Source organism: Kogia breviceps, chromosome 3 (genome assembly GCF_026419965.1).
Source record: "Kogia breviceps isolate mKogBre1 chromosome 3, mKogBre1 haplotype 1, whole genome shotgun sequence".
Classification (NCBI taxonomy): Eukaryota; Metazoa; Chordata; class Mammalia; order Artiodactyla; family Physeteridae; genus Kogia; species Kogia breviceps.
This window is the reverse complement of record NC_081312.1, coordinates 144,031,129-144,058,127: the sequence shown is the minus strand read 5'-3', so window position 1 is coordinate 144,058,127 and position 26,999 is coordinate 144,031,129. Positions and strand designations below refer to the sequence as shown.

Below are 26,999 nucleotides of genomic sequence, written 5' to 3'. Positions count from 1 at the left end.
TATGCTAAATGTGGGTTTATGCACACAGATATACACACTTCTGCTGAATCACTCTGAGAATAATTTGGCTTTTTTCTGTTTATTCTTGGTCTAGTTTGATACAGTTTAAATCTGTCACACTCCTCTTTGGATTTAGCCTCTAATTGTCAATCCTTTCTCTGGGGGTCTATTCTCTTTTCTATTTCCAATATCCTATCTTACTTTAGCCATTGGGAGTTGCAACTCAACTGTCTTGGATTCAGGGCAGACGAGGTCTCCTTACTTAGGAGAAAGAGTTTGTGCCCAGGAAACAATAAAAAAAAATGCCACTCATCTTATTTTCATTCTTTGTGATACTTAGAATATGGTAACCTATGGAGGAAAAAAAATGAAATGGAGTTTTTATTTTCTCTAGGGCCTACAACCATGCTGCTCACTTTTACTTAAGCTTCATTTACTTATCCCAGTAACCCTGTGAAATATTAATATAACCAAACAAAACAGTTGCATAATGTTAGATAATTTGCCCAGGATCTTACAGTCAGGTTTTGAACTCAGGGTAGCTAACTCCAAAGCCCATGCTGTTTCCAGTACATCAGAGTTTTTGTAGACATTTTATTTACTTTTAGGAATATAAGAAATACATATGCCTATTCACCTTTTTGATTGTTTTATGCTTCTTTTAGTCTTTATTATGATTATTACTGGACTTCTTTGAAGAAATAACTCACTGGCTACATTTTATTCCTCTTTTATTCATCTGAACGTTTATCTATCTTTATCTTACAACTTTAAGCAGACAAACTTAACCATCCTCCAAACTCAGCCCTTTGTTTTGCCATTAAAGCATTACATAAGGGATCAATTAATATTTTCTAAAAAGGGCTACATAGTATATTTAAGGCTTTCCAGATCATACATTGCCTGTTGCAACTATTCATCTCTTCCACTGTAGCACAAAAACAGCCATAGCCAATATATAAGTAAATTAAGTGAGACTGTGTTCCAATAAAAGTATTTTCCAAACAAGCCCAATTTGACCTGTAGGCCATGGTTTGTTGACTGCTAGTATTAATCATCATCTTATATGCTCATTAGAATTTATATGCCAGGGAAATGTTGAAAGGAACACTGTTAAGAGATACATGAATGCCCATCTCCTCTCACATATTTGTTTGTGTGGGTATAGTGACCAGTTTTGTATGTACCTTCTACATGAGAAAACACAGATGAAGTAATAAATACAGCAGGCACCTCAAAACATGATATGAAAGTCAGTTTTGCACTGAGCAGGGAACATCCTATTAAAAGACTAATGATGTTTTTAAGGAAAAATTCAAGGTACATGACCCCTGCCCTCAAACATGTGGTAATAATATATTCCATCTAGCATACTCTAGCCATATTCTACTTGCTCTTTGAGGAATGTCAAATGTGCCTAACACAGGCAAAAAAATAGAAAGAAACACAAAACAGATGTAACAATGGAAATTTTAGTATAATGTGTGGGAGACTTGATGAGTCCTGGGTCACACTATTCTCACACAAAATAACATAATCAGGAGATCCACTTCTAATGGTTTTTTATAGAAATAGAAAGGATACATGTGTCATTTACATTTATTTAATTGTCTTCTCATTTTTATCATTTCTCCTTGAGATTATTATCTTAAGGGGAGCTGTTTCTCCTTCATATCTGTTAGTCAACACCTTTGTTTCCTAATATGTTGAACCTTGTATCTGTTGGAATTTGTGTGATTAATGCTAAATAATAACATTGATATTATGCAGTCTTCATATGCACATCATATTGTCTAGTGATCAAAATCCTCTTCTCACTTTCCTCTTTTGTAAAAGAAGATATCAACTCTGATATTCAAAGAATCACTTACCTTTTGAGAAGTCTGAAAAATTTGTCTTCTTAATTATAAGCACTTCTGAAAGATGCTATGATCTTTGGGTGATTTAATATACTGATTACTTCATGTGTGCTCCAGCATTGTTGAATAGGCTTTTTTTGAAAAACTGAAATATCAAATATCACATGAAGAGACAGTATAGCAAAACATATGAGGTGCAGTTAAAGCAGTGATCAGAGGAAATTTATAGTTGTAAATGTCTACATTGAAAAAGAAGAAAGATCAGTAACCTAACTTTATACCATAAGAACCTAGAAAAAGAAAAGAAAAACAAACCCAGTGCTAGCAGAAGGAAGGAAATAATAAAGATTAGAGCAGAAATTTTTTAAAATAGAGAAAAGGAAAACAATAGAACCAACAAAATCAAAAGTTGCTTCTCTGAAAAGATAAACAAAATTGACAAACCTTTAGCTATATTGACTAAGGAAAAAAGTCTAATTACTAAAATCAGAAATGAAAATAGGGAGCACTATACCAACCTTACAAAAATAAGGATTATAAAAGAATACTGTGAACAATTGTATGTTAAAAAATCAGACACTGTAGAAGAAATGGACAAATTCCTAGAAACATACACACCATCAAAACTGAAGAAATAGAAAATCTGAACAGAACTAAAACAAGTAGATTGAATCGGTAATAAAAATCCTCCCAGAAAAGAAAAGCACAGGACCAAATGGTTTCACTAATGAATTTTACCAATCAACTAAAGGAGAATTAACACCAATCCTTCTCAAACACTTCTTAACTCATTCAATGAGGCAAGAATTACCCTGATACAAAACTAGAGATATCACAGGAAAAAGGAAACTACAGACCAATATCCTTTTTATATATTAATGAAAATTTTTCCACAAAATACTAACAAGTTACAAATCCACCACCATGTTAAAAGGATTGCACACCACGACTAACTGGGTTTTATTTTAAGAATGCATGTGAAAAAAAAAAAAAAAAAAAAAAAAAGAATGCATGTGTGTTAGACATATGAGAATTGATCATTCATTAATTTTAGAATGAAGGGGGGAAAAGTCACTTAGTCATCACTTTTGATGCAGAAGAAGCATCTGACAAAATCCAACGCCCTTTTATGATAAAACACTTCACAATACTAAGAATAGGCAGGATCTTCCTCAATTTGATAAAAGTCATTTGTGAAAAACCCACACCTAATACCATGCCCAGTGGTAAAACATGAAAGCCTTTCGTCCTATGATCAGGAACAGGACAAAGATGTCTACTTTCACCACTTTCATTCAACATTTTACTATACATTCTAACCAGAGCATTTAGGCAAGAAAAAGAAATAAAAGACACCCAAATTGGAAAGGAAGAAGTAAAAATATCTCTGTTTGCAGATGATATGATCTTTATATATAAGGAATCTATAATAAAATTATTAGAGCTAATAAATGAATTTAGCAAAGTTGCAAGATTCAAGATCAACACAAAATTAGTTTTACTTCTTTATGCTAATGAACAAACCAAAAATAAAATTAAGCAACAACTCAACTTACAGTATCATCCAAAAGAATAAAATACCTAGGAATAAATTTAACTACAAGGTGTAAGACTTGTACACTGGAAACTACAAAGCACTGCTGAAAGAAATTAAAGAAGACCTAAGGAAACGGAAAAATATTCAGTGTTCATCATTTGGAAGACTTATTGTTGTTAGGATGGCAATACTCCCCAAAGCAATCTGCAGATTCGATGCAATCCCTATCAAAATTCCAATGGCATCTTTTTGCAGAAATGGAAAAGCTGATCCTCAAATTTATATGTAACTTTAAGAAATCCCGAATAGCCAAAACATCATTGAAAAAGAAAAGTAAAATTGGAGTACGCATACTTTCCAATTTCAAAACTTAATACAGGGCTTGCCTGGTGGCGCAGTGGTTGAGAGTCCGCCTGCCGATGCAGGGGACGCGGGTTCGCGCCCCGGTCCGGGAGGATCCCACGTGCCGTGGAGCGGCTGGGCCTGTGAGCCATGGCCGCTGCGCCTGCGCGTCCGGAGCCTGTGCTCCGCAACCCGAGAGGCCACAATAGTGAGAGGCCCGCGTACCGCAAAAAAAAAAAAAAAAAAAAAAAAAAAAACTTAATACAAAGCTACAGTAACCAAAACACTGTGGAACTGGTATAAGGTAGACATATAGACCCATGTGATAGAATTGAAAGTCCAGATAGAAACCCGAACATCTGTGACCAATTGATTTTTAACAAGGGTGCCAAGACCACTGAGTTAGGAAATACTATTCTCCTCAACAAATAGTGCTAGAACAACTGGATATCCACATACAAAAAAGAATGAAGTCGGACCCCTACCTTACACTATATACAAACGTTAACTCAAAGTGCATCAGTGATCTAAGTAAAGAGCTAAAACTATAAACTCTTAGAGGAAAATGTAGGGATAAATCTTTATCACCTTGGATTTGGCAATGGGTTCTTAGATACGACATTAAAAGCACGAGAAACAAAGGGAAAAATGTTAAACTTCATCAATATTAAAAAATTTTGTGAATCAAAGGACATTATCAAGAAGTGAAAAGACAACCTACAAAATGGGAGAAAATATTTGCAAATCAGATGTCTGATAAGGGTCTAATATACAGAACAGAACATATAAGAACTCTTAGAATACCACAGCAGAAAGGCAACTCAATTCAAAAATGGGCAAAGGACTTGAATAAACATTTTTCCAAAGAAGATATACAAAGGACCATCAAGCCCAAGAAGAGTTGTTCAGCATCATTAGTCACGAGGGAAATGCAGATCGAAACCACAATAAGATACCACTTCACACCCATGAGGATGGCTATAATTTAAAAAACAGAAAGTAACAAGTATTGGTAAGGCTGTAGAGAACTTAGAACCATCATACAATGAAGTGTAAAATTGTCCAGTCACCATGGAAAAGTTTGGCAGTTTCTCAAAAAGTTAGACAGATTTTCCCATGTGACCCAGCAACTCCACTCTTAAGTGTATAACCAAAAGAATTGAAAAGTGATACTCAAACAAATACTTGCACACAAATGTTCATAGCAACACTATTCACAATAGTCCAAAGCTGGAAAAAGTCAAAATGTTACATCAATGGATAAATGCATTAAACAAATTGTAGTATATCCGTCCAATGGAATATCATTCATTCCTAAAAAGAAATGAAGTACTGATACATGCTGCAACATGATGAACTTCAAAAACATTATGCTAAGTGAAAGAAGCTGGATGCAAAAGGTCACATATTAGTTATTCCATTTATATGAAATAGTCAAAGTAAGTTAAATCCAGAGACAGAAGCAGATTAGTGGTTGTCGGGGGCTGGAGGAGGGGAGGAATGGAAGTGACTGTTTGAATGGGTATGGAGTTGCCTTTTGGGGTGACGAAATGTTCTGGAACTAGATGGTGATGGTTGCACAACATTATGAGTGTACTAAATGTCACTGATAGGAAATGTTAAAATGGTTAATTTTATGTTCTGTTAATTCCACCTTAGATTTTTAAGCTGAAACATAAATATTACTTAAAATTATTAAATAGTGTGACAAACTGAAATGAAAGTCTTTCTGGAGGCAGGGTCTGGACTATTATGACTAGCATTATAAAGTTCTACTGATTCTTTCAAACCAGAGCTGAGGTTTATTTCTCAGTACCTTTATGATGCTCAGTAGCTGGAATGACAGCTACTAACAGTATGGTGATAACAGTAAGAGGTATTATTGAGTGGGAGAATAGTAAATATATTAGAGAAACCACAGCTCTTTTCATTTGAGAGCATCTTCTCAAGTATATCTAACACCCTTTCCAATTGAGGTCTTCCTTTTCCCTCAGCTACCAGAAAGCTTGAAAACAAATTCTGCCAAATTAACTTCATTTGCTTTATGACAAGGTCAATTCATTAGTAGGTCAGGGCTGCTGAATCTTTGGATTTCAGTGAAGTACTTGACACAGTTTCATGACATCACTGTGACATACATTAGGGTTCTCTCCTCAGCCTTGTCATCCTGGACAAGGATGAAAATGGATGATTATTATGGATCAAATATAACAAGATGAATTTTATCAGCGATAAATGTTAAGTCTTGTACTTGGAACCAAAGAACACAAACTGAACAAAAAAACCATTGGAGGGACATGACTTAATAGCAACTTGTACAATAAAGAGTAACAGGGTGTGATTACTCTTAACCTCTCAGTATGCTCTAGCTAGCACAAATGGGTTGTTTAAATGTGTTGAAAACTACTCTGCATTAATAAGGCCACATCTGGGGCATTATTCTCCATTCTCCTTTGCAAGAGACTTTGACAAATGGAAAATAAATCTAGAGGTCTGTATCAGGGATGGTGAGGAGGACATTCAAACCATGACATGAGACACAGTTGAAGAAAATAGGAATGGCTAGTCTTGAAAATATTGGCACTCTTCAAACAATGAGAGCTTTCCAAAAGGAAAAAAAAAAATGGAAAAAGAACAGAATTGACTACCCTTTGTAGTCATGAAAGCATTCAAGCAAAGTCTGGGTGGCCATTTTTCAAAAATGTTCTTGATGGTTAAAGAGTGGAACTACATAGTAACTAAAGTATCTTTCAACCCAAAGAGTGTATGGATCTACATAATTACTAGAAAGCAGGCAACATGTGGATGGGGAAAAAGAGAAAATACAGGTTTAAACTAATGGTCTAATAAAATTCAAATAAGTACTTAGATACTTCCTAAAATTCAAGGGTTTGTTGAAGTTACTATAGTTAGTTCAGGAGTGATATCATTTTCATATTTGGGTTCATAATCAATGAGAAGATAACTTGTTTCTTTGGCCTTGTTTTATAGTCTAGTCTCCTGAGACAAGATCTAGGGCTTGGAAGCCCAGCACAAATCTCTTCTTCAGGAAAACCTGGGACACCGTACTACTCATTCTCTGCCACAAGTTCCAGGAGAAGACCACTCCATGACTCTGCAGCACTTGGTAAGTGTATCACATAACAAACCCCATTTTACAAATGTTTCTTCCTTACCCCTCTACCCCTTAGTCTATGCTTCTGGCTATACTTTTAATTAGAAGAAATTTGGTTTCTTGGGTATCATGATGATATTGGGGCTTATTTACATAAAATAATATATATTTAATAAACAATATTTTATTTGGTCATCAGTATAAGGAACTGAATAGTGAAAAATGGACCTTTAAAAATGGGATTAGTTTTTCCTCTTATAATAAAAATGTCATGTACTAATATTAACACCTCATTCTTGACTAAAATTGATATAACGCTCAACAGTTTACAAAGTGGTTTTATAGTATACATTCTCATTTCATCCATACAGCAGTCCTAGTAGCCAGTGGACAGCTTTAACATAAAATTGAGGCTCAAAAGAGGACACATTCATATAACTAGAGGTGATTTATGCAGGATAAAATTTAAGATTTTCTGACTCCAAGTCCAATGTTCTTTGCATATTAATTGCTTCTACTCCCCACTTTTTAAAAAATTGAGGTAAAATTAGCATAACAGAATTATCCATATTAAAGTGTACAATCCAGGGACATTTAGTATATTCACAAAACTGTACAGCCATCATCTCTAGCTCCAAAACATCACCTCAGAAGGAACCTCAGTAACTATCAAGGATGCAAATGTCATTTTCTTTAGCTTCCTTCTTTTATGTCTTATACATAGCCTAAGCAGGCCAATCTGTTTTGTGTTGCTGCTTACAGCAAGCCTCAGGTATACTCTGAACCCTATCCAGTCAGTGTTTAAATGTGGGAATTTTGGGTTATTTTTACCAAACAATCCTTTATATAAGAAAATTGAAGTTGTAAAGCATGTTTATATTAAGGATAGGCCAGCTTCTGAAATAAACATAGCCCACCAAAAGAAAGTATGTCCCAGTTATTCCACAAATACTTGTTGACACCCCTAATTTATATGTCTACCTCTGTCAAACCTAAATTTTGGTAAAATATCCCTAGCCTTTGGATCTAGAATATGCTTGAGGGTGTAAAAGGGCACAGTGATGGATTGTCATATTAGGCATAGAAAGCTCTGGTTAGATATGCCCACCTCTCAGTGTTATGGGTGGTTGAGTATATGTACTGTTAGCTCCGATGATTTAGACCACTGCATTCATTAAGGAAATGGTAAGTTAAAGTATCTTTTCTCTATCTCCACTTTTGTTTCCCACCAAATTAGTCAGGGTAAGAACATTCTTTTGAGTCTAGATGTGGCGGTGTCACTCTAGAAAAATATCTGTTAGTATGCTATGTGAGCACACACTGTGACAAAAAGCACTAATATAGACCAGTATACTAATTACTAAGAGTTCAAGGAGGAAATAAACTATTGGAATATTGAGGGCAGGGAGGGGGAGTGGATTTCATAAATACTCAAGCTTTCCAGAAATTAAAGCTTATATATTCTTCATTTTCATTTTGATTATGATAATGCTAGGTACTATGGATTATTTCTTTTATGCCAGGTACTGTGTTATACATACTGCATCTTTATAAAAACTCCATGAGGTTATAATATTAACATCATGTTGCAAATAAGGAACCAAGACCCAGGAAGCTAAGTAACTTAGCCAAGCCTTGGTATCCAGGGAAGTGCACTCATCTCCTGGGTGAATACCATTTAGTGGATTATTATTCCATTCTTCATTGTTATTTCTCAGTTAGACACTCTTTCTTGGCATTGCAGTTATCCATAAAATCTCTGAAAGGACTTCAGAAATAATCTAGGCCAATCTTAGCATCTTCTCAAGCTATTTAGATTCTTTAGGAAATCAACATTCTGCAAAACAGTATCTAACTTATAATACTCTTGCCACAGTTTTTAATATATACCTAGTAATAATGGCTAAAATTTATTGTGTCACTTTCTGTTAGGCACTGCCCTGAGCATCTTTCTGTATTATATTTATTGCAATAACTCCAGGAGGTTATTGTAGGTAACTGAAGTTCTAAGAGGTTAAGTAACTTGCCCAGGCTCACAAAGCTGCTGTGTGATGGAGCTGAAATTTGAATCCAATCAGCTTACTCTCTTAACTATTACACTTTGAAACCTCCCAAAAGTGAACTCTGTATCCTAAGTTCATAATTTTGAATCCAACATTATTTATATAATTGTAGAGTGGCAGCTAATGATGAGATTAAAAGTATAAAAGAAAAATTTCCATTCCCATGGCAGTGAAAAACTGTCCTTATCTAAACAGCAATGTATTCTACTGCTAACTACCCCAAAAGAGAGTGATGGGCTCCAGACTGATAAGAACAGTTCAGTTGACACTCTTGGTATGTATGGAGGGTGGCTTTTGATCAAGGAATACTGTACTAGTTGTGAAAAGTTGGGTTTTAGAAAAGCCTCACAAAGAACAAAAATTTTGCCTGTAAGTTTTATAAGTATAGAGTGTGCCAGATGTTGTTTATCTTTGGCACTTTTGTTTTAAGGAAATATAGGCTGCCTCTTGGGGTAGGGAATAGATGCTAATGAATGTTTTTTTCCTCTTTTTATTGTTTAAAATTTTTCCATGTGCTACTTACAAAGTTGCTTTTTTAGCTTTGCAGCCTCCTGGGATATTCACTATAAAGATTCCCAGCCCCAATTTAAATGGGTTTCATTCTTTCTTAAACAACTGCATGTTTTATTGTCATATCATTTATGACCCAGGAAAATACCATTTTTACAGTTCTAATTTTTACAGTTTTCAAAAACATTGTAATTAACATCAGCCTTCTTATGCGTTCTCTCTTCTTAATCGTGAACCCCTCTGAAAAATCCTTAATTTGATCCATTATTTGTGTACCATTGGAAAGGTGCAATTAACACCATTTTTTACAATAAGTAAGATGAACAAGTATTAAATTTTAAATTTTACAGATAAGTAAAAGTAAAATACCAAGTAAAGTGGTTAGGCATATGAAAATATTCATATTCTCCATTATATTAATAAATAATTTGTGTCTTAGAAAGAAATATACTTTAGTTATTTCTTGGAAATAAATATAAACATCCAAGGATAAAATTGTACAATAGTTAGTGCTGAAGTTGCAGTTTTAACCACACATTGTTAAAGTAAATGTTCTTATAGAATACTTCCAGGATGATATTGTACATGAGAATGCCTGTATCTAATAGTTTATGTAGCATATCTCAGATATTATTATAACCTTAATTTTTCAGTTATTAAATTTTATTTCAAATTTTTAACATAATAACTTGTAGCATTAGCATTAGCTTTTAGTCTGTGTAATATGCTTTTAAACCTAATTCTCAATGTGATATGAACACTAAATTTGTGTCTCTCTTAAGGAGTCATATTATTAAACTGACCTGTTGTACCAAATGTCCCTCTGCAAATCAGCTGAGATAAATGATGTAAAGTGCCTAATATGGAACCTTGCACATAATAGGTGCTTAAGAAATATTATTCCCTTTTCTCACACATGCTTATTGGTTTGTTATTTTCTTTCTTGTTTTACTTTGCTGTCATCTTCCCAAACTTATGGGATATGTATTTCAGAATATATCACTTCATAAGGAGTACCTGTTTTGCACTGGAACCAGTTAGAAAGAATGAGACCCCTATCCCTGTATTCCCTTACTTACTTCTAAATACTGGAAAACAAGAAAGGTACTAGGAGGAAAAATTCTTTCCTGCTCATTTGAAGTCTGAAACTTTTCTAATATAAATGCTGATGAAATATACTGTTTCCCACGTGCAGATCCTTTGCAAGCAAAGAAAGTCAGAAAGGTGCCTCCTGGCTTGCCTTCTTCTGTAAGTACCCATTTTTTTGACTTTGTGGTAAATAAACTGATTTCACGTATTCAGTTTCTGCTGGCTGTAAGGATACATTTGGTTGGTATCAGTAGGCACACTTCACATAGTAACTGTTCTATACTTAACGGAATCACTGATTGAGTTAAATCCAAATTCAGTGTTAGGTTTTTAAGATTTCTCTTCAGTGATTTGTAGCTTACTCATACGCTTTTACTCCATGTCCCTGTCATTTGAATTCCCCTCTTGGGAAGAGGACTAGGCTGGTAGCTGTCAAAGAAGATCTCCTGTACAGGTCTTTTGATGTTTAATTAGTCATTATGTTGCTGAACAGGAGGACAGACAGAGATTAATAGCTGAGAATCTTAGAAATTTACATTTGTAATAATCCCAATGGAGCTAAAGACATTAAGATTCGGAGGACATGTTCGGCTCAGCTTGCCTCAGTAGGACTGAGGTTATTAATATGCATAAATCACCAAGTCAGATGTTCATTGTGAAGCCCTTGTGGATTTTAAAGCCTTCATTAAGCCTTTCCTAACTTCAGCCTAGCATCAGGAAAGCTTTCAAGCAGCTAGTTTGTTGATCCCTCTTTGCTCAAAAATGTATCCTTTGAGAATAAAGAGCTTTCATGAAGGAGGTTGGAAAGGTTTGGTGAACAACCGGTAATGGCCATGATAATCAAATGCTGTAGGGGTGTTTGTGCTATTAAATATACTTTATTCTGTTAAAGAGTAAAAGTATTTGTAAATGAACCTATATCATAAATCCACCTACAATTTAAAAATCCCTGGTGTGAAGAGGGAAGATTTTTTTTCCTCTCCCTTTTCTTAGAACAAATAGGGAGTGGGGCTTTTGGATTGAGGCCCCATGCCTTGTAGGGTACATCTCTTTGTTGTGTAAATGGATGTTGGCCTTTTATTTGGCAGTACTTAACACATGGGCGCAGGTGCTGCTGGATGAGTCACAGCTCATCGAAGTATACACTGAATGGAATATCTGGCTTGGCAAGTAGTAATCTAGAAGGAGCAGCATGGGTCTGAGCTTTTTATTTTTTATTAAGGCTGAAGTAGAGATACCATCTTTTGGGTTGTTTGCCTTCCTTCTTTCCTGTGTTCTTCCCCCTCCTTCTCTTCCATGTGATACATGAAAACTCAAATTTGAAATCCTCTTTGAAACTCACTTCCAGATGGATCTGAGTTTTATGCAGCCTAGGGCAGCTGTGCTCTGAACCTGCAGCTTACCTGGAAGGTTGGATTGCAGCTGCAGGCATTCTTAAAAGCTTTTGCTTGCATAAGCACTTGGACCCACTAGAGGCTGAATAGCTGCTTGATAAACAAAATGAACACAATGCCTCAAATCATTATTCCCAAAGACAGGATTTTTTTTTCAACGACAGCTAAAAATAGTTGGGCAATTTACATTTTAACAGTTGTGTGCTGTGCAGGGGTAGGTGGTTCAACAGCATAACATGATTTCTGCTAGATTAACGGAAGTCATATTTAAAACTGACAGAACAGCTAAAACATGTAACTGCGATTTTTTTGGTAATTTGTTACTATAATTCTTTGAGAGTAATAGAAGTTAAATTACATATTAATATTTAGTAGAACTGCACAGGTTTTAAAAAATACCAGATTAGTAAATGAAAAATTCATCTCATTTCTTTGCCTGACATTGATTTTAAGAAACAGTATATTTTTGTTGTTTCATAGTTCTTTCATTTTTAAAACAAAAGGGCAAAATGGACAGAACAACCTGGAAAAAGAATAAACACTGGAGGTCACCAGTGTTCCTTGCAATCCTAATCAAAACAGCATTCACTACCTGGAGGTAATTCTCTGTATTGTCTCAGGTGTTAAGGATGAGCCAAGGATAGGGGGAAAGCCAATGAATTCTGATGAAACTGATTTCTTTGAGAACCAGTAGAAAATTTCACAAGTCAACCTACTTATATATTGTATTACTAGCTTCTTTACTCGGGATTTATTAGATATTTGTATAGAAAATATTAGAAATTATTATTTTCAATTCTGTACTTAACATCAGCATCAAACATGATCATACTGCTTTGAAACCATGCTGAAAATAGTATTTAAACGTATTGAGTGTTATTAAGGATATATAAATGATAAATGCATTTTAATTAAAAGCATATTTTAGATTAAATGCTATGTTGAAATCTCAGGTTTTTAAAAGAGAATTTTTTTAAACTTTAAAAACTGGTACTTTGATAAATGATACCAAAATAATAAACTGAGAACACTTATGGTTACACTACTTACCTTTTCAGTGTCTAAAACAAATGGAATTTAAAGTAATGGTTTTCTATTTGGATGCTTTTACTGAAATATATGTAATTCATAGGCCTTTAACAATGTGAATTGTTTTTTTAAAATGGGTATAAAAATGAAAATGGACTATGTATATTTTATTTCATGATCATTTGAACCTCCTACTTCCCAAACTAGAAAACTGACCGTAACATCTCAGATTTCACAGTTTGCTGCTTGTGCAGTCAGCCTTTAGTCATCTGTAAAATACATGTTACCTTTACTAAAGAAAGAGAGAAAGAGCTAGGTTGGTATCATACTGCTCACACCACTACAGAAAACAACAGGCAGTGTTACTTAACATGCAAACCCTTGATAATCTACATAATTTGACCATAGACCATTGGTTAGAGGCCTTTTCTTTTTGTAATCCATGATATGTATTTAGGTATCATAATTACAAACCTCAGCTCCTCTATTCCTCACTTCAGAACAACTGAATGGTAACTTCTGTCTGGATGGAGGTCCGATAACGGTGTATTGACATTCTTAAAGCAGTATGGTCACTAAGGTTAAGAAAATGGTCTGTTCAAATCTGCTGGCTTAGTTATTGATTGATTGTATGACCCTGGACTTGTCAGTTAGCCTTAGGAAGTTTGAACTGGGAAATCTAAAGTTCCTTTCAGGTCTAAAATGTTACATTCTTAGGGTTTTAAAATTGATATGCTCAATACATAACCAAAAGGTGTTGTAATGGGCATAGTTTTCTTCCTACTGATGAAAAAATGGTGTTCTTAAGCACATTAAATTTTCCACTTGTTTCTCTAGACAGGTTGAAATATTGAACAAAGTGAACTTCTGTAGCAGCAACAGTAGAGTGATGCCTGGACATTGAATTCGAACATACAAGCACACCATCATTGCCTGCAGGGAACTAGAAACAAGCATTTAGTGAATTAATTACATGTATTTCAGTGAGGCAAGTAAAGGTGTGTACCAAGTACTCTGGAAACATAGAGTAGGTAGAACTAACTCTGCCTTGGGAAGTACTAATGGCCTCAGGACTTGACATTTGAACTCTGTCTGGGAAGATTAGTAGCAGTCGATACAGGTAAAAGGCATAGACATGTAAAAAAATAAACACACTCTCAGGCCACATCTAGAAGTACAGCATTATTGAGTTCTATACCAAATATAACCTTTATACTTTTCCTATAGCAGACCCACTGTCCCACTCCAGAGGAAGATTGAGGAACACATAAGACCAGCTCAGATATGAAAAGAGATAAATTGTCATAGCAGTCTACCCTGGATAAAAGCCTAAAGTCTCTTGGCTTGTAGATAATAGGAGGCATTCGTAGTTGTTAAGATTATCTGGGAGTCTTTCTGAAGGTATGGGTGCGCTTTGATTTTGCAGGATGTTTTCTTTCCTTTTTAGGGTTCCTGAACCTCCCCTCTCCTTCTCTAACCACCAATTCTAGTCTTTGTTCTTTGTATATACACAAGCTGTTTTTCATCTCTATGCAATTTTTACTGAGATAAAACATTTAAGGAAATTTTGAAACACTGGGTAGGGGCTGGGAGCAACTGTGGTTTTTTCCTAGTAATTCGTGGGAAAAAATGAAACATTTGCATTATATTTGTTAGCGTCCTTTACAGCCTCAACTTCACTGTGTTAGAGTAACACATATCTTACATGTGTGAGCATCTGTGCTAACCATTATCTGTATCATCTTGTTAATCTTCACCACATCAAGCTATAAGATAGCTAATATCCTCTTCTTACAGATGAGGAAGTTGAGACTCAGAAATATTAAGTAAGCCCAAGATTACACATACAGCCAAAGATTACAACCTAATTTAATATCAAGACCATTTTCTTTTTCTTTTGAATGTTAAAACATGTTGTGTATCTTGGTGTACTCATAAGGTATCTTGGTTAGTATATTAAATTTAAAACAGTTTATTCTGTCAGTTATGTTTTTCTTGATCAAATTTATTAATTGCTTTGTTGTTTAAAGACCTAACACCATCTTGAAAGGATAATGTAGAAAAGCACAGACTTCCTAGTCAAGCAGATGGGTTTTTTCTGGCCTCAGCTGCTTTTTGTTTCATAGCCTTAGAGAAATTGCTTTTAAGTTCTCTGAACATGAAGTTTCTGTTTGTAAAAGGAGATAGTAATGCTTATCTCAAGTGTTAGTATGAGGGTATTATGTGCCTAACATGTGCCTAGTATATAATAGACACTCAGTAAATGTTCTTTCTTTATTTTTTTCTAGTTCCTACCACTACAGCCTGCAAATTAAAGGAATTTTAGCATTTCGTGTTTACCGGTTTTTTTTTCTTGGCTATGCCTCATGGCTTATGGGATTTTAGTTCCCCAACCAGGGATCAAACCCGGTCCCTCGGCAGTGAGAGCGTCGAGTCCTACCACTGGACCACCAGGGAATTCCCATACCATATTTTGTTGAAAACCAAGGAAAAGTTTGAAAACATAAGGAAAGATAAATATTATGGTAAAAAAAAGTATTTACTTGCATATGTAATGTATGTGCCTGGCACATAGTGAGTAGTAAATTGTAGCAGCTATTGTTGTTAAGAAAGCATTCATTTTCAGAAAAGTAACCTGTAGAAGGAGGAAAAATTGATTGAATTAATTCCTGCCTGGAATTCATACTAATTAGTTTTGTCTTCTGAACTATCAGGAGTCTATGCTTTTTTTTTTCCTTTATTTTATCATTGGTTGAACATCTTTATGGTCCTCTAAAGCATTTCTCAGATGGATGGAAGTTTCTTTGTTCTTTATTCTTTATTTCTTAACTTGATCTTATATAGTATTTCCAAACATAGATCTTTTTTTAAAAATGCCTGCAGAAAATACAGAATCCTGAAGAAAGAAGCAAGACACTTTCAAGATTTTTATCACCAGAAAGTAAACACCTAGACAGATTTCAGAATACCTTTTTATCCGAGTCGTGATCTTGTTCAGTAGCATTTGAAAACATCTTTTGAACATCATCATGCTCTGCATCAAAATGGCATGTCTTATTCATTTTTTTTAAATTAATTAATTTATTTTGGGCTACGTTGGGTCTTTTGTTGCTGCGCATAGGCTTTCTCTAGTTGCAGCCAGCGGGGGCTACTCTTTGTTGCGGTGCCCAGGCTTCTCATTGTGGTGGCTTCTCTTGTTGCAGAGCACGGGCTCTAGGCGCGCAGGCTTCAGTAGTTGTGGCACATGAACTCAGAAGTTGTGGCTCGTGGGCTCTAGAGCGCAGGCTCAGTAGTTGTGGCGCACGGGTTTAGTTGCTCCGCGGCATGTGGGATCTTCCCAGACCAGGACTCGAACCTGTGTCCCCTGCATTGGCAGGCGGATTCTTAACCACTGTGCCACCAGGGAAGCCCGGTATGTCTTCTTCATTTTGAACATAACTGGTTTATAGTCCCACACATAGGCTAATGACACAATCTATTTGTTGCTTAGTCAAATATCATGCTAGTCTTTGTCCTCTGTCTTTAAGTGTGTATATATTATCCCACAAAAGCTGTAACAGTTTATCAGATAATTGCTTTAATTTTTTTGAGAGTTAAACTCTCAAAGTATATTTTACCTCCCTAGCCATCATGAAAAAATTTTTTTCTGATTCTTCCCTCACAAGGAACTTTATTGTTTCTGAGATAAATCAAAGCAGCTTAGACATCACCTTTTCTTGCTTTGCTGCGGACAGGTAGAGAGTTCTGTAGCCTTTGAATTGGTAATTGACTATAGTTTAGGAAATGACCTTCCTTTCTGCCAAACTTTTGTGGGATTTTATTTTGTTGGGAATGGCTTTTTTTAATTAAGTGGATTTTTTGTCATTTTTAGTATTAAATTTTCTATTTTAGGGACACCCCTTGAGATAATTGGAGATATTCTGAGGTGTTTCTAAATCACAAAGACCACTAAACATGTACCATGATCTAGCATTTTCATGTTCATACTAAATATAATTAGTAAGAATATTAAATAGAAAAGGCAGAATATTAAATTTTGAGGGTGTCTAAAGTGAGGTGGTTTTTTTTTAATAGGAAAGGGAGGACAGATACAACTTTCTGGGGCTGATATAAATGAATAACTTGGAAAAGTACCACTTGAAAGATTAGTGGTTATCTGAACCAGTAAGAAAAAGGTCAAGGGTAGAACTATAGAGATATTGTTATCTCCAGTTTATCCACAAAAATAGTGAGATAAGCTACAAGTGTATCTGTGGGAGTGTTCTGTGGAAGTTATTAGGAAGCTAGGGTAACTGTATTTGTAGACAATTATCCTAGACCCTTAACTAGCAAGAATCCTAATTGATTCTAGAATAAACAGTATTTACGTGCAGCACCAGCTTAAGCTAAACTTCAAAAAGTGAACACTCCAGTTCCTGAACATGAGTGGGAATAGATATTTGCTTAGCTCCTTTAGCAGACAAGCCCAGAGGGTCCACAACAACTAGGTACTTAAGAGTTTCTTATTTTGAACTGTTAGATAAGCTATCTCTGTTTGAAGGCTACCTCGATATAAAATTTCCAAACTGACTGATTCTTTCTCTGACCTTACAGGTCATTCTAGCAGAAAAATCTTAGTACCTAAAGGGAATGGTTCTATAATCCATTCCAAACTCATATTCAGTTTGGTCATTGAATGAAAGATTTTCTTCATACATTAATAAGAAGAAATAGCCACTGTTTATGGTGACAGTAACTACTGTTCAGAACAGTGTCAGACTTGTATCAGTGTAGATAATGGGCTTTTAATCCATAGTTCTAAGATGTTCGTTTTTTGTAACAACCCAGTCCATCTTTGATCTGATTTCAAGTCCAAAAAAAAAAGGAAAAGTTACCAGTGAGCAAGTCTTCTATATCTGTTTGTACTGATGTGATGGTACAACCACAGTGATATTTGTTATTTTCTGACCTTTCTATTTCTTTTTAAAGAAGGAAGAACATGGCTGAATTTCAGAACCAGCTTTTACGATTTATTGAACTCCTCAGCTGCTATATTTTAGATCTTTGAGACTTTACAAACCAGATGTAGGATAAGCCCCAATGTGTGTGTGTGTGTGTAATTTGTATGGTTTTTAAAGGATATGTGGTTGAATTCTATAAATGCTTTCACACGTTAAGCCCACTGTTTTGTCATTCAGCATCAGTAGAACCATGAAGTTTTTTTGTTTCATTTTTTATCTAATACAATTGCTTCAAGTATAGGAAAGAAGGAGTAAATTAAGAAACTCCAAACTTTTATCACTGGGGATGTTTGGGGCTCTGGATTTCATTCTAGGTTAGGGAAGGCATTTATATCCTAAGTAATTTGCTGACATGAAATTTGCCATCACTGATGTTTCCGTTGTTTAACCAGTGATGATTTTAGTTTGAAAAATCATTTAGTGTACTTGTATGATAACTAATTTCAAGGAGTGTAATGTATGCTGTATAGGTAAGTTCATACTTAGACTTCTAAGCAGTTTAAAAACACTACTGGTTCCAGGATAGTTCCTTATTTCTCCCGTGTTTGTATTCATTGAATAGAATTTATTTTATTTTTTTATTGTGCCAGGTCTTATTTGTGGCAGGCGGGCTCCTTAGTTGTGGCTTGCAGGCTCCTTAGTGTGGCATACAAACTCTTAGTTGCAGCATACATGTGGGATCTAGGTCCCCGACCAGGGATTGATCCCCAGCCCCCTGCATTGGGAGTGCAGAGTCCTAACCACTGCGCTACCAGGGAAGTCCAATTTTAAACAAATTTGAAAGTGTTAGCCTTTCAAAGTTTTTGTCTTTTTTATTATCTGCATTTAATTTAAGACATAACCCAATATATCTATAATATGACAACATTTTATTAATTTTCAAAAGTCATTTGGTTCTAGAAATTGTTTCTGGAAAATTTGCTAGAATCTGCTCTTTCTTATAGCCTATATTTCTACTCTTCCTTGGTGTGCTAGACCAGAAGTCAGCAAAATTTTTTTGTAAAGGGTTCGGTTGTCATAATATGTTCAGCTTTGTGGGTCAGACAGTCTCTGTCACAACTATTCACCTCTGCTATTGGAGTGTGAAAGCAGCCACAGATGATACATAAATGAATGGAATGACTGTGTTCCAGTAAAACTTTATTTGTAAAATCAGGTGGTAAACCATATTTGGCCCACAACTATAATTTGCCAACCCCTGCATTAGTCGTAAAGACCATAAGTGTATGACTAGAGTAGGTATATTCTTACCTTCTTCATAAATATACTTCCCGTGAAAAACAGACACAAATAGAAACAAAATAAAACCCTGTTTTTTGTTTGTTTGTTTTTTAGATCCATTACATGATATTCATTAGTCCCTTCATCATTTCCTTAAGGCCCTAGGCACATTGATAGAAACTTTCCAGGACAGTTACTTGCCTTAAAATGTACCTGACTAGGATGGTGGAAGAACTTCAATATATAAAGTGGATGCTACGAAGTCATAATTTTTCTAGGATTTAAATGTCACATTAGGTAATAATATGCAGAAGTTTATGACATCAAAAGTAAGTCCACGTAGAGATATATTAGAAAATGTTTATTTGAAACAATTGGGTTTAAAGTATTTAAATAATTTGACTTTGATATAAACAGTTCTATTATAATTTTTTCCTTGAAAAAAATATACATGTGCCTAATCATCATCTTTTATCCTGGTCCAACTTCCTCATAGAACCCGAAGCTAAAAAGGTAGTTCCTAGCAGCTTGAGAATCAGTTCCAACCCATGTATGATTGAGAGATTCTATTGAAATACGTGACATGTCTCTCTAAACCCAAAAGTTCATTCAAAACTTAAGAGAATCTTCACTTAGATGACTAGAAAACTCACAATGTCTATAAATTTAAGTGAATATTTATGGTTCTTATTTAGTTTTTTTTTTTAGTTTTATGATGGCTAGTGTTACTAAGAAATAATACTTCATAAATAAGTAATAAAACCTCAAGTTTTCCAACTTGAGCTTGATAATTTTTTAAACCATAAAACTTGACATAATTGAAATTAAGTTATCAATATGTTTTCAACATCACCGAAGATACTTATAAATTTCAAAAAACAGTAATTTGAATGAGAATTAGAAATTTATTGCTACTAGAGTGGACTGCATTTAGTATATTTGCACTGAGAGAAATATGAATTCATTCTGATAAAGTTAGTGAATATAAAGTGCTTATTGTGAATTAAGAATTCTTCTAGGCTTTAGATATTTAAGTAATAATAAGCCATGGACCTTGTACCCTGTCTTCAAATCGCTTATAGTCAAAAGGTAACTTTGACCTTTGGAAATAAGTTAACTTTAAAATTTTTTTCATTTGAGTGATTATCGCCCCCTGGGCACATAGTTGAGTATCCAGGAAATGCTTTTTGAATTAAATTAAAAGGATAAAAATAAATACTGTGAAGCTATTATTTTATGTTATCTATAGTGGGGAACATCATTTTTTTTTTTAAACATCTTTATTGGAGTATAACTGTTTTACAATAGTATGTTAGTTTTTCCTTTACAACAAAGTGAGTCAGTTATACATATACATAGGTTCCCATATCTCTTCCCTCTTGCATCACCCTCTCTCCCATCCTCCCTATCCCACCCCTCTAGGTGGTCACAAAGCACAGAGGTGATCTCCCTGTGCTATGCGGCAGCTGGGGAACATCATCTTTTAATGACTTCCTGCTCCAAGCTGTACTTTTCAACTTTCTACTACTCTGGCTGTTCCAAATCATCAAAAATATGTTAACTTGCATTTTTTATATAAGACACTGAACTGTTTGTCCTATTTTTCCTCAATTGTGCAGTTAACTCCTAATTATACACAATAATAGGAATAAATTTGCCCCCCAAACGGTAAATTACCAGTAATTCAGCCATAACTCTACAATGTGCTGGGATTGACGTAGTCAACAATGTAGTGTCATGATCCTCATGTGACAGATGAGTATGGAAAACCATAATACAGGAAACCTTTTTCTAAAGGAAAAACAGTTATGGTTTCATTGACATAAAAGTAAAACAGTGGTTATCTTCCCATACTAAATTTCTCATACTAAAATTGTCTTCAACAATTTGATCATTTCTTACCACCTGCTGCTATCTTCATTATCCAAGCCACTTTTATCTCTTTCCTTAATTAAAGCAGCATCTTCCCAACTGACCTCCCAATTTTCCTTAAATCATTTTTTTTAATACAGGACAATCCCTTTAAATTTTAAGTCAGATGATACCATTCTTCTGCTCAAAATCCTCCAACAGCATCTCTTATCTCTGTAAAACCAAAGTCCTTAAAATGGCTTTCAAGACCCTTCTTATCTGTTTTCTGCTACCTCCCAGACTTCATCTTCCACTAATTTATCCCTCTAGCCTTCTGCCCTCTTTACTGCTCCTTAAAGATATCAAGCACCGTCCTGCCTCAGGGCCTTTGCATTAGTCTTCTCTCTGCCAGAGCATACCTCCCTTAGTACCCATATAGCTAGTTTCCTTATATACTTTTCTCTTTGATCACATGTCACTTTATCACTGGGGAATCTTTCCTGACCATCCTATATAAAATGGCAACATGCCCCATATTCCCCTCTCTCCTTTCCTGCTATAATTTTCTTTGAAACACTTACTGCCATCTGATGTACTATAATTTATTCTTTATCTGTCTTACCCAGGAGAATTTTGATAAAACAGGGATTTTACTTACGTTGTTTATTGTTTTATCAGCAGCTCCTAGGTGCATAATAGATGCTCAGTGAATAGTTGTTGAATAAATGAACAAATGCAAATGATTAGCAATACAGCCATAGTTGTTCTTTCTTCCTGGATCATACTCATTTGACTCAGAGAAGGTATAAACAACATACTGAATAATCTGAAATTAACATATCCTTCAAGGAGAACTACAAGTATATTTCAACTATCTATAATGTAAGATGTTTAACATGGTTAAACTTTGTAAAAGCTTTTCAGGGAGAAAAAAAAAGCTCCAGTTTTTCATCAGAAAAGTGGAAGTGTTTTCTGTGGCATAGATCACTGGAATTCTTCCCATTTACATAGGCATAGTCTTACTCTCAGTTAGATACATCACAGCTAGGAAGACTTGAATTTGGTTTTCCATGTGTGGACTTAGCATTAATAATTGTTATCCTGTATTCATATGATCTTTATTCCAATTTTAACAATAGTAATAGTTTGAATCTTCTTAATATATCAGTCATTTCAGTCTGAAATAACCAGTGTTAGAGCAACCCAGTGTTCCTCAAGATCACACAGCTGGGGCTTCCCTGGTGACACAGTGGTTAAGAATCCACCTGCCAGTGCAGGGGACACGGGTTCAAGCCCTGGTCTGGGAAGATCCCACATGGCACAGAGCAACTAAGCCCGTGCACCACAACTACTGAGCCTGTACTCTAGAGCCACAAGCCACAACTACTGACCTCACACGCCTCGAGCCTGTGCTCCACAACAAGAGAAGCCACTGCAATGAGAAGCCCACACACCACAACCAAGAGTAGACCCCGCTCGCCACAACTAGAGAAAGCCTGCATGCAGCAGTGAAGACCAACGCAGCCAAAAATAAATAAGTAAATAAATAAATTTAAAAAGAAAAAAGATCATACAACTGTAAAGGTACTGTGGTACTGCTACATGCTTTTCACCGTTTATTCTTCTATTATACCCTGTAAACTATCCAACCTACGTATTCATTACAGGCACCTTTGTTTATAATCCACATAACAATCTTTTTTATGATGTACTAAATTATCCAGCCAAAAGGCACAGAGAAGCAAATCACAGGCCCAACTTCTTTTTTACCGAACAGTGCAGGAGCCACAGCCTACTTAGTTAAGATGGGCTCTCTTAAGTTAAGGATTGTCTCCTTAACCCTTGTTGCCTGCTAAAATTATAACAAAGCCAACTCTGTAGAGGCTTACATGTTTATTTAAAGAATATGGCCAAAAATATTTGTTTTCCCGGTGATGCTGTATTAAACATAAAATGTCTGACCTGTAGATCAAACTGCACATTATTAAGAAACCAAAATTGTTATCGAGCTAATTAGATGACAGAATTAGGTAAGAGTTGTTACCTATTGGTAAGATGTCAACCCTTTTCATTTTTTTTACCATTTTATCCTAGACACTACAGAGCTATTTAAAAAGATGTTAGTTTTAAACGAAAATATTACTAGAAATACATAACTAAACCCCTTGTAAAGGTAATTCACTTGCCAACGTATAAATGTTACTAGAATACAAGCATTTGGACTCTTAGCTTAGAATTGAGAAGTTATAATTATGTTTTTGATTCCCTATCTGATCAACCTTTCATTTCATGTGAGGCTCTGGGCTTTTAACTGTGCCACTTGCAGATATGATTATAAAAATACAATTTAAGGTTGGTGTGTGGACATTAGGTATCATCTATGCCAGTGAGTCATAACCTGGGTCTTCAAAATTAGTAATACAAAATGTAAATATTTCAGAAAACCTAACAAACTGTGTAATTTACTGAAATAAATTATCCGTGCTATCATATTTCTTTCACTAGAATTATTTCAGCTCAGCATGGCAATGCTTCATTTTCCTTTTATTTATTTTTTTTTTTTGCGGTACGCAGGCCTCTCACCGCTGCGGCCTGTCTCGTTGCGGAGCACAGGCTCCGGATGCGCAGGCTCAGCGGCCATGGCTCACGGGCCCAGCCGCTCCGCGGCATGTGGGATCCTCCCTTACCAGGGCACGAACCCGCGTCCCCTGCATCAGCAGGCAGACTCTCAACCACTGCGCCACCAGGGAAGCCCCTTCATTTTCCTTTTAATCAGAAGTTCTGAATGGGAGTTTCATGGGTTTTTTTTAACAGGGAAAAATATTCATTATAACTCAAAAAAAGTTTGGGAGACAAAAATCTTTCAAAATAGGAATTCAGTGTTTTGGGGTGGAGTAGGTAATAAAAGGTTTTACTGTTGGTGAAATGGCTAGGAGATGTTTGGCCTAGTTTAATTCCTGAGTTTTCCAGAAATGGAAACTCAGACTCAGGGAAATTCAGTGACCTTGCCTAAGCTCTCATGACTCCTAAGAGGCAGAGCTAAAACCTGAATCCCTGTCTCCTGACTCCTAGTCTAGTGCTCTTTTTCATCATGTGGTATGACGCCACAGTCTCTGGAACCTGAGCAGCTTATCTCATGTTACAGAGTACTAATGAGTGGTAGGGAGAATTATTCTGCCCTACTATAAGTATTTGTGATAGAGATGCATAGAACAAGTAGCTTAACACATTTTCTTCTTTCAGATTTTTGTGACTGTGTTTCCCAATCTGTCTGGTAAGGAACACTTGTTGGGGTGGCATACTGCCTTTACCAATGAAGCATACTAAGTAAGCGTTACTGAAGCTTTTGTTTTGCTTTGAACTGACACTATCTCCCATTTCCTCCCCTGTTTATTATACCATCCTCATATATGTTTTCAAACTGAAGTATTACTTGGCTTTTGTTGAGAGTTGGTCACCAGAATTTAATGGTTAGAAATCATTCTCTTTTTAAAATGGGTCTTTTCATAAATTCAGGATCTGCATGATTTCTTCCAGTGAGTATAGATAAAATGAACTCTGCTTTTGTTACTTGATCATTACAAATATGAGGCAGGATGATTTGGTAGATACTAAGTACTTAATTAATTAGAGGTATAAAGTATTAAAAAATAACTACCACTAGCAAGAATTTTTACTGGAACAAAACATAGATTGGGTGCCAGAAATAACTTAATGTATAAGTTATTTAGAGTTTCCAGTTGCAGATTCTTGAAATGGCTCTGGGCTAAAGTAAGATGCAGATGTTATTTCTGGTCTCTTTAAAAATAAATTTAAAATAGGGTAGAATATCATGGTACTGTTCCATTTCTCATAAATCGAAAGGATCTGGTACTTTCCAGCTCAGAAGAAAATAATTGCACAGGTCAAAGAAGAAATAAAAAACCGGGGGAGCAATTTCCTTAAGGGAGAGCTAACTGGACCCAAGATCAAATTGTTTACCTTTATGGTTTAAAAGAATAGCTTTGTTTGCTTCTAGTTTTTGTTTTGTTGTAACCTAATAAGTCAATAATGCAATACCTTGTCCCAGTCTTGAAAGCTCATCAGAAGTGCTGGTTTATTAAAGAATTTTAAAACCTGGATACTCTCAACTTTTTTTTACCCGCACACAGACCATTAGTGCTGTGATTATAGAGCCATCTGCAGGAAAATTATCAAGTTGCAACATAGTTAATGATTCTCTTACTGTGTTATTTCAAGTGGTAAATGAGAAGTGACAAACTGCAATTCATATGGGGAAAGAAAAGGACAGCAAAGAGATGCAGGAATTACTAGGGAGGGGGACTCCCCACTTTAATTTTTCGAGGAAAACTGCTTTGTCATAGTGAGTTCATGATCAAGAGAAACATGAAGTTTGCTTCATGTTTTATATATTCTCAGTAATGGTAGTTCTATCTTGTTTGAAGGGATAGTTAATGATTGCTTTTTAGAAGCTTTGGTATGATCTGTCACTTCTGTTCATGTTGATGTTAGAGGGATACTATTTAGTTACCTCAGAAAGAGATTTATCTGCTTTTCTCCTCCAGGAGATATGGCTGTTTTTATACATCCTCATTTTGGTCATATGGTTGTCAAAAGGGGAATTAAACAAGTGTTCTTTTGCCCTGTAAATGCAGTTTATACAGCTGACTGTTTACATTGGCTGTACAGATAGGTGTTTTCTATTTTGTTAATAAGCATTAAGCATTTCTAAAACTCATGTTAGGCTTGAGATTTTTGTAAAGAGATGATAAGAAATCTGATGTCCAATATCTGAGACAGATGATGTGATTTGTGAACTTCAGCATGAATTTTACTGTTGAGTAGTGGGGGGGGTTGATTGCTCCTCATTTCCAATCAATATCCTAGTAAATTGTGTACCAGTTTTCAGACCAATCTGTAATATAACTCTGATTATTGGTTTGGCTAGGATTTAGGTACGCACAACTAAGGCATGATTGGAACCATTTTTTCAAAATACCACCTGAGGAAAGATCAGAAAACCAGGTCTTTGATTTTTAATATTTTCATACAGTGGAAAGACAGTATTTGGAAGCCTTTTTACTGATTGATTAGTATCAGCAAGATAGATGAGAGTAATATTGTTGAGTTAGAAGATGCATTATGTGATTTCAGATAAAGAGCATTATTATGTTTAAATAATAGGTAGTGATTGTTAGTGGATCGGTTTGAGAGGGATGCATTATTTCGCTAGAGTTTTATATTCTTGCCTTATTTTTTGCAAAAGTAAATTTTCTAAATTGTGAGAAAAAGAATATTTCTAAATATTAGAAAAAGACCAGAAGACCAACTTCCTGAACACTTAGGAGTGACTTTATTTACAAAGCAGCATATACTAGAAAAATTTGCAATGTAATGTTCAGATATAATACCAGGAATTTTTTGGTGTCTTACTGCAAATTTAGGAGACAGCATTCATTTACTAGTCACCTTTCTACATGCTAAATAAGGAAGAGGAGACATTGGGGAAGGGTCTTTTGCTTTTGTATCTTTCTACTTGTAGATTCTCTTATTTATTATCCTCTTAAACCTATCCTCACCCCGTACCTCCCTTGCAACCAATAATGTATTAGTTATTTACTGAGTTTCATAAAGCAGGAATATATAGAGTTCATTTGTGGAATTATTCACATGTGAACTTTGTTTAGCTTTGTTTTTCACTCTGAAAGTCTTGTTTTCCAGGAATTGATTCACTTAGAAATAATGTTGAAACTTCTCATGAGGAATCCTATGAGTGGGTTTTAGATTTACTTTTCCAGCCAGATCTTCTGGCCCTTTGGGACACTGGAATGTTGCCTCCTTATTTTAGAAAAATATACAATAATATTAACCACTAACTGGCCTTTATTAATTAATTAATTCAGGATGTGTAATTCAGTTAAATTGAAATTTTCTTTTAAAAATTTTTTGGAATTTTAAGTCACTCTTGAAACATTCTTGTTTAAGATAG

The 26,999-nt window shown here is 35.2% G+C and overlaps 1 protein-coding gene across 7 annotated transcripts in view; it reads left to right on the top strand.

Moving 5' to 3' along the window:
- TCF12 (transcription factor 12) overlaps positions 1–26,999 on the top strand; it is a 396,768-nt gene that overhangs the window by 301,073 nt on the left and 68,696 nt on the right. For all 7 annotated transcript variants that reach the window (XM_059056243.2, XM_059056242.2, XM_059056246.2 and 4 more), the window contains 2 exons: positions 6,730–6,865; positions 10,622–10,674. In XM_059056243.2, the coding sequence (XP_058912226.1) occupies positions 6,730–6,865; positions 10,622–10,674 (189 nt within the window). The remainder of the gene's footprint in view (positions 1–6,729; positions 6,866–10,621; positions 10,675–26,999) is intronic.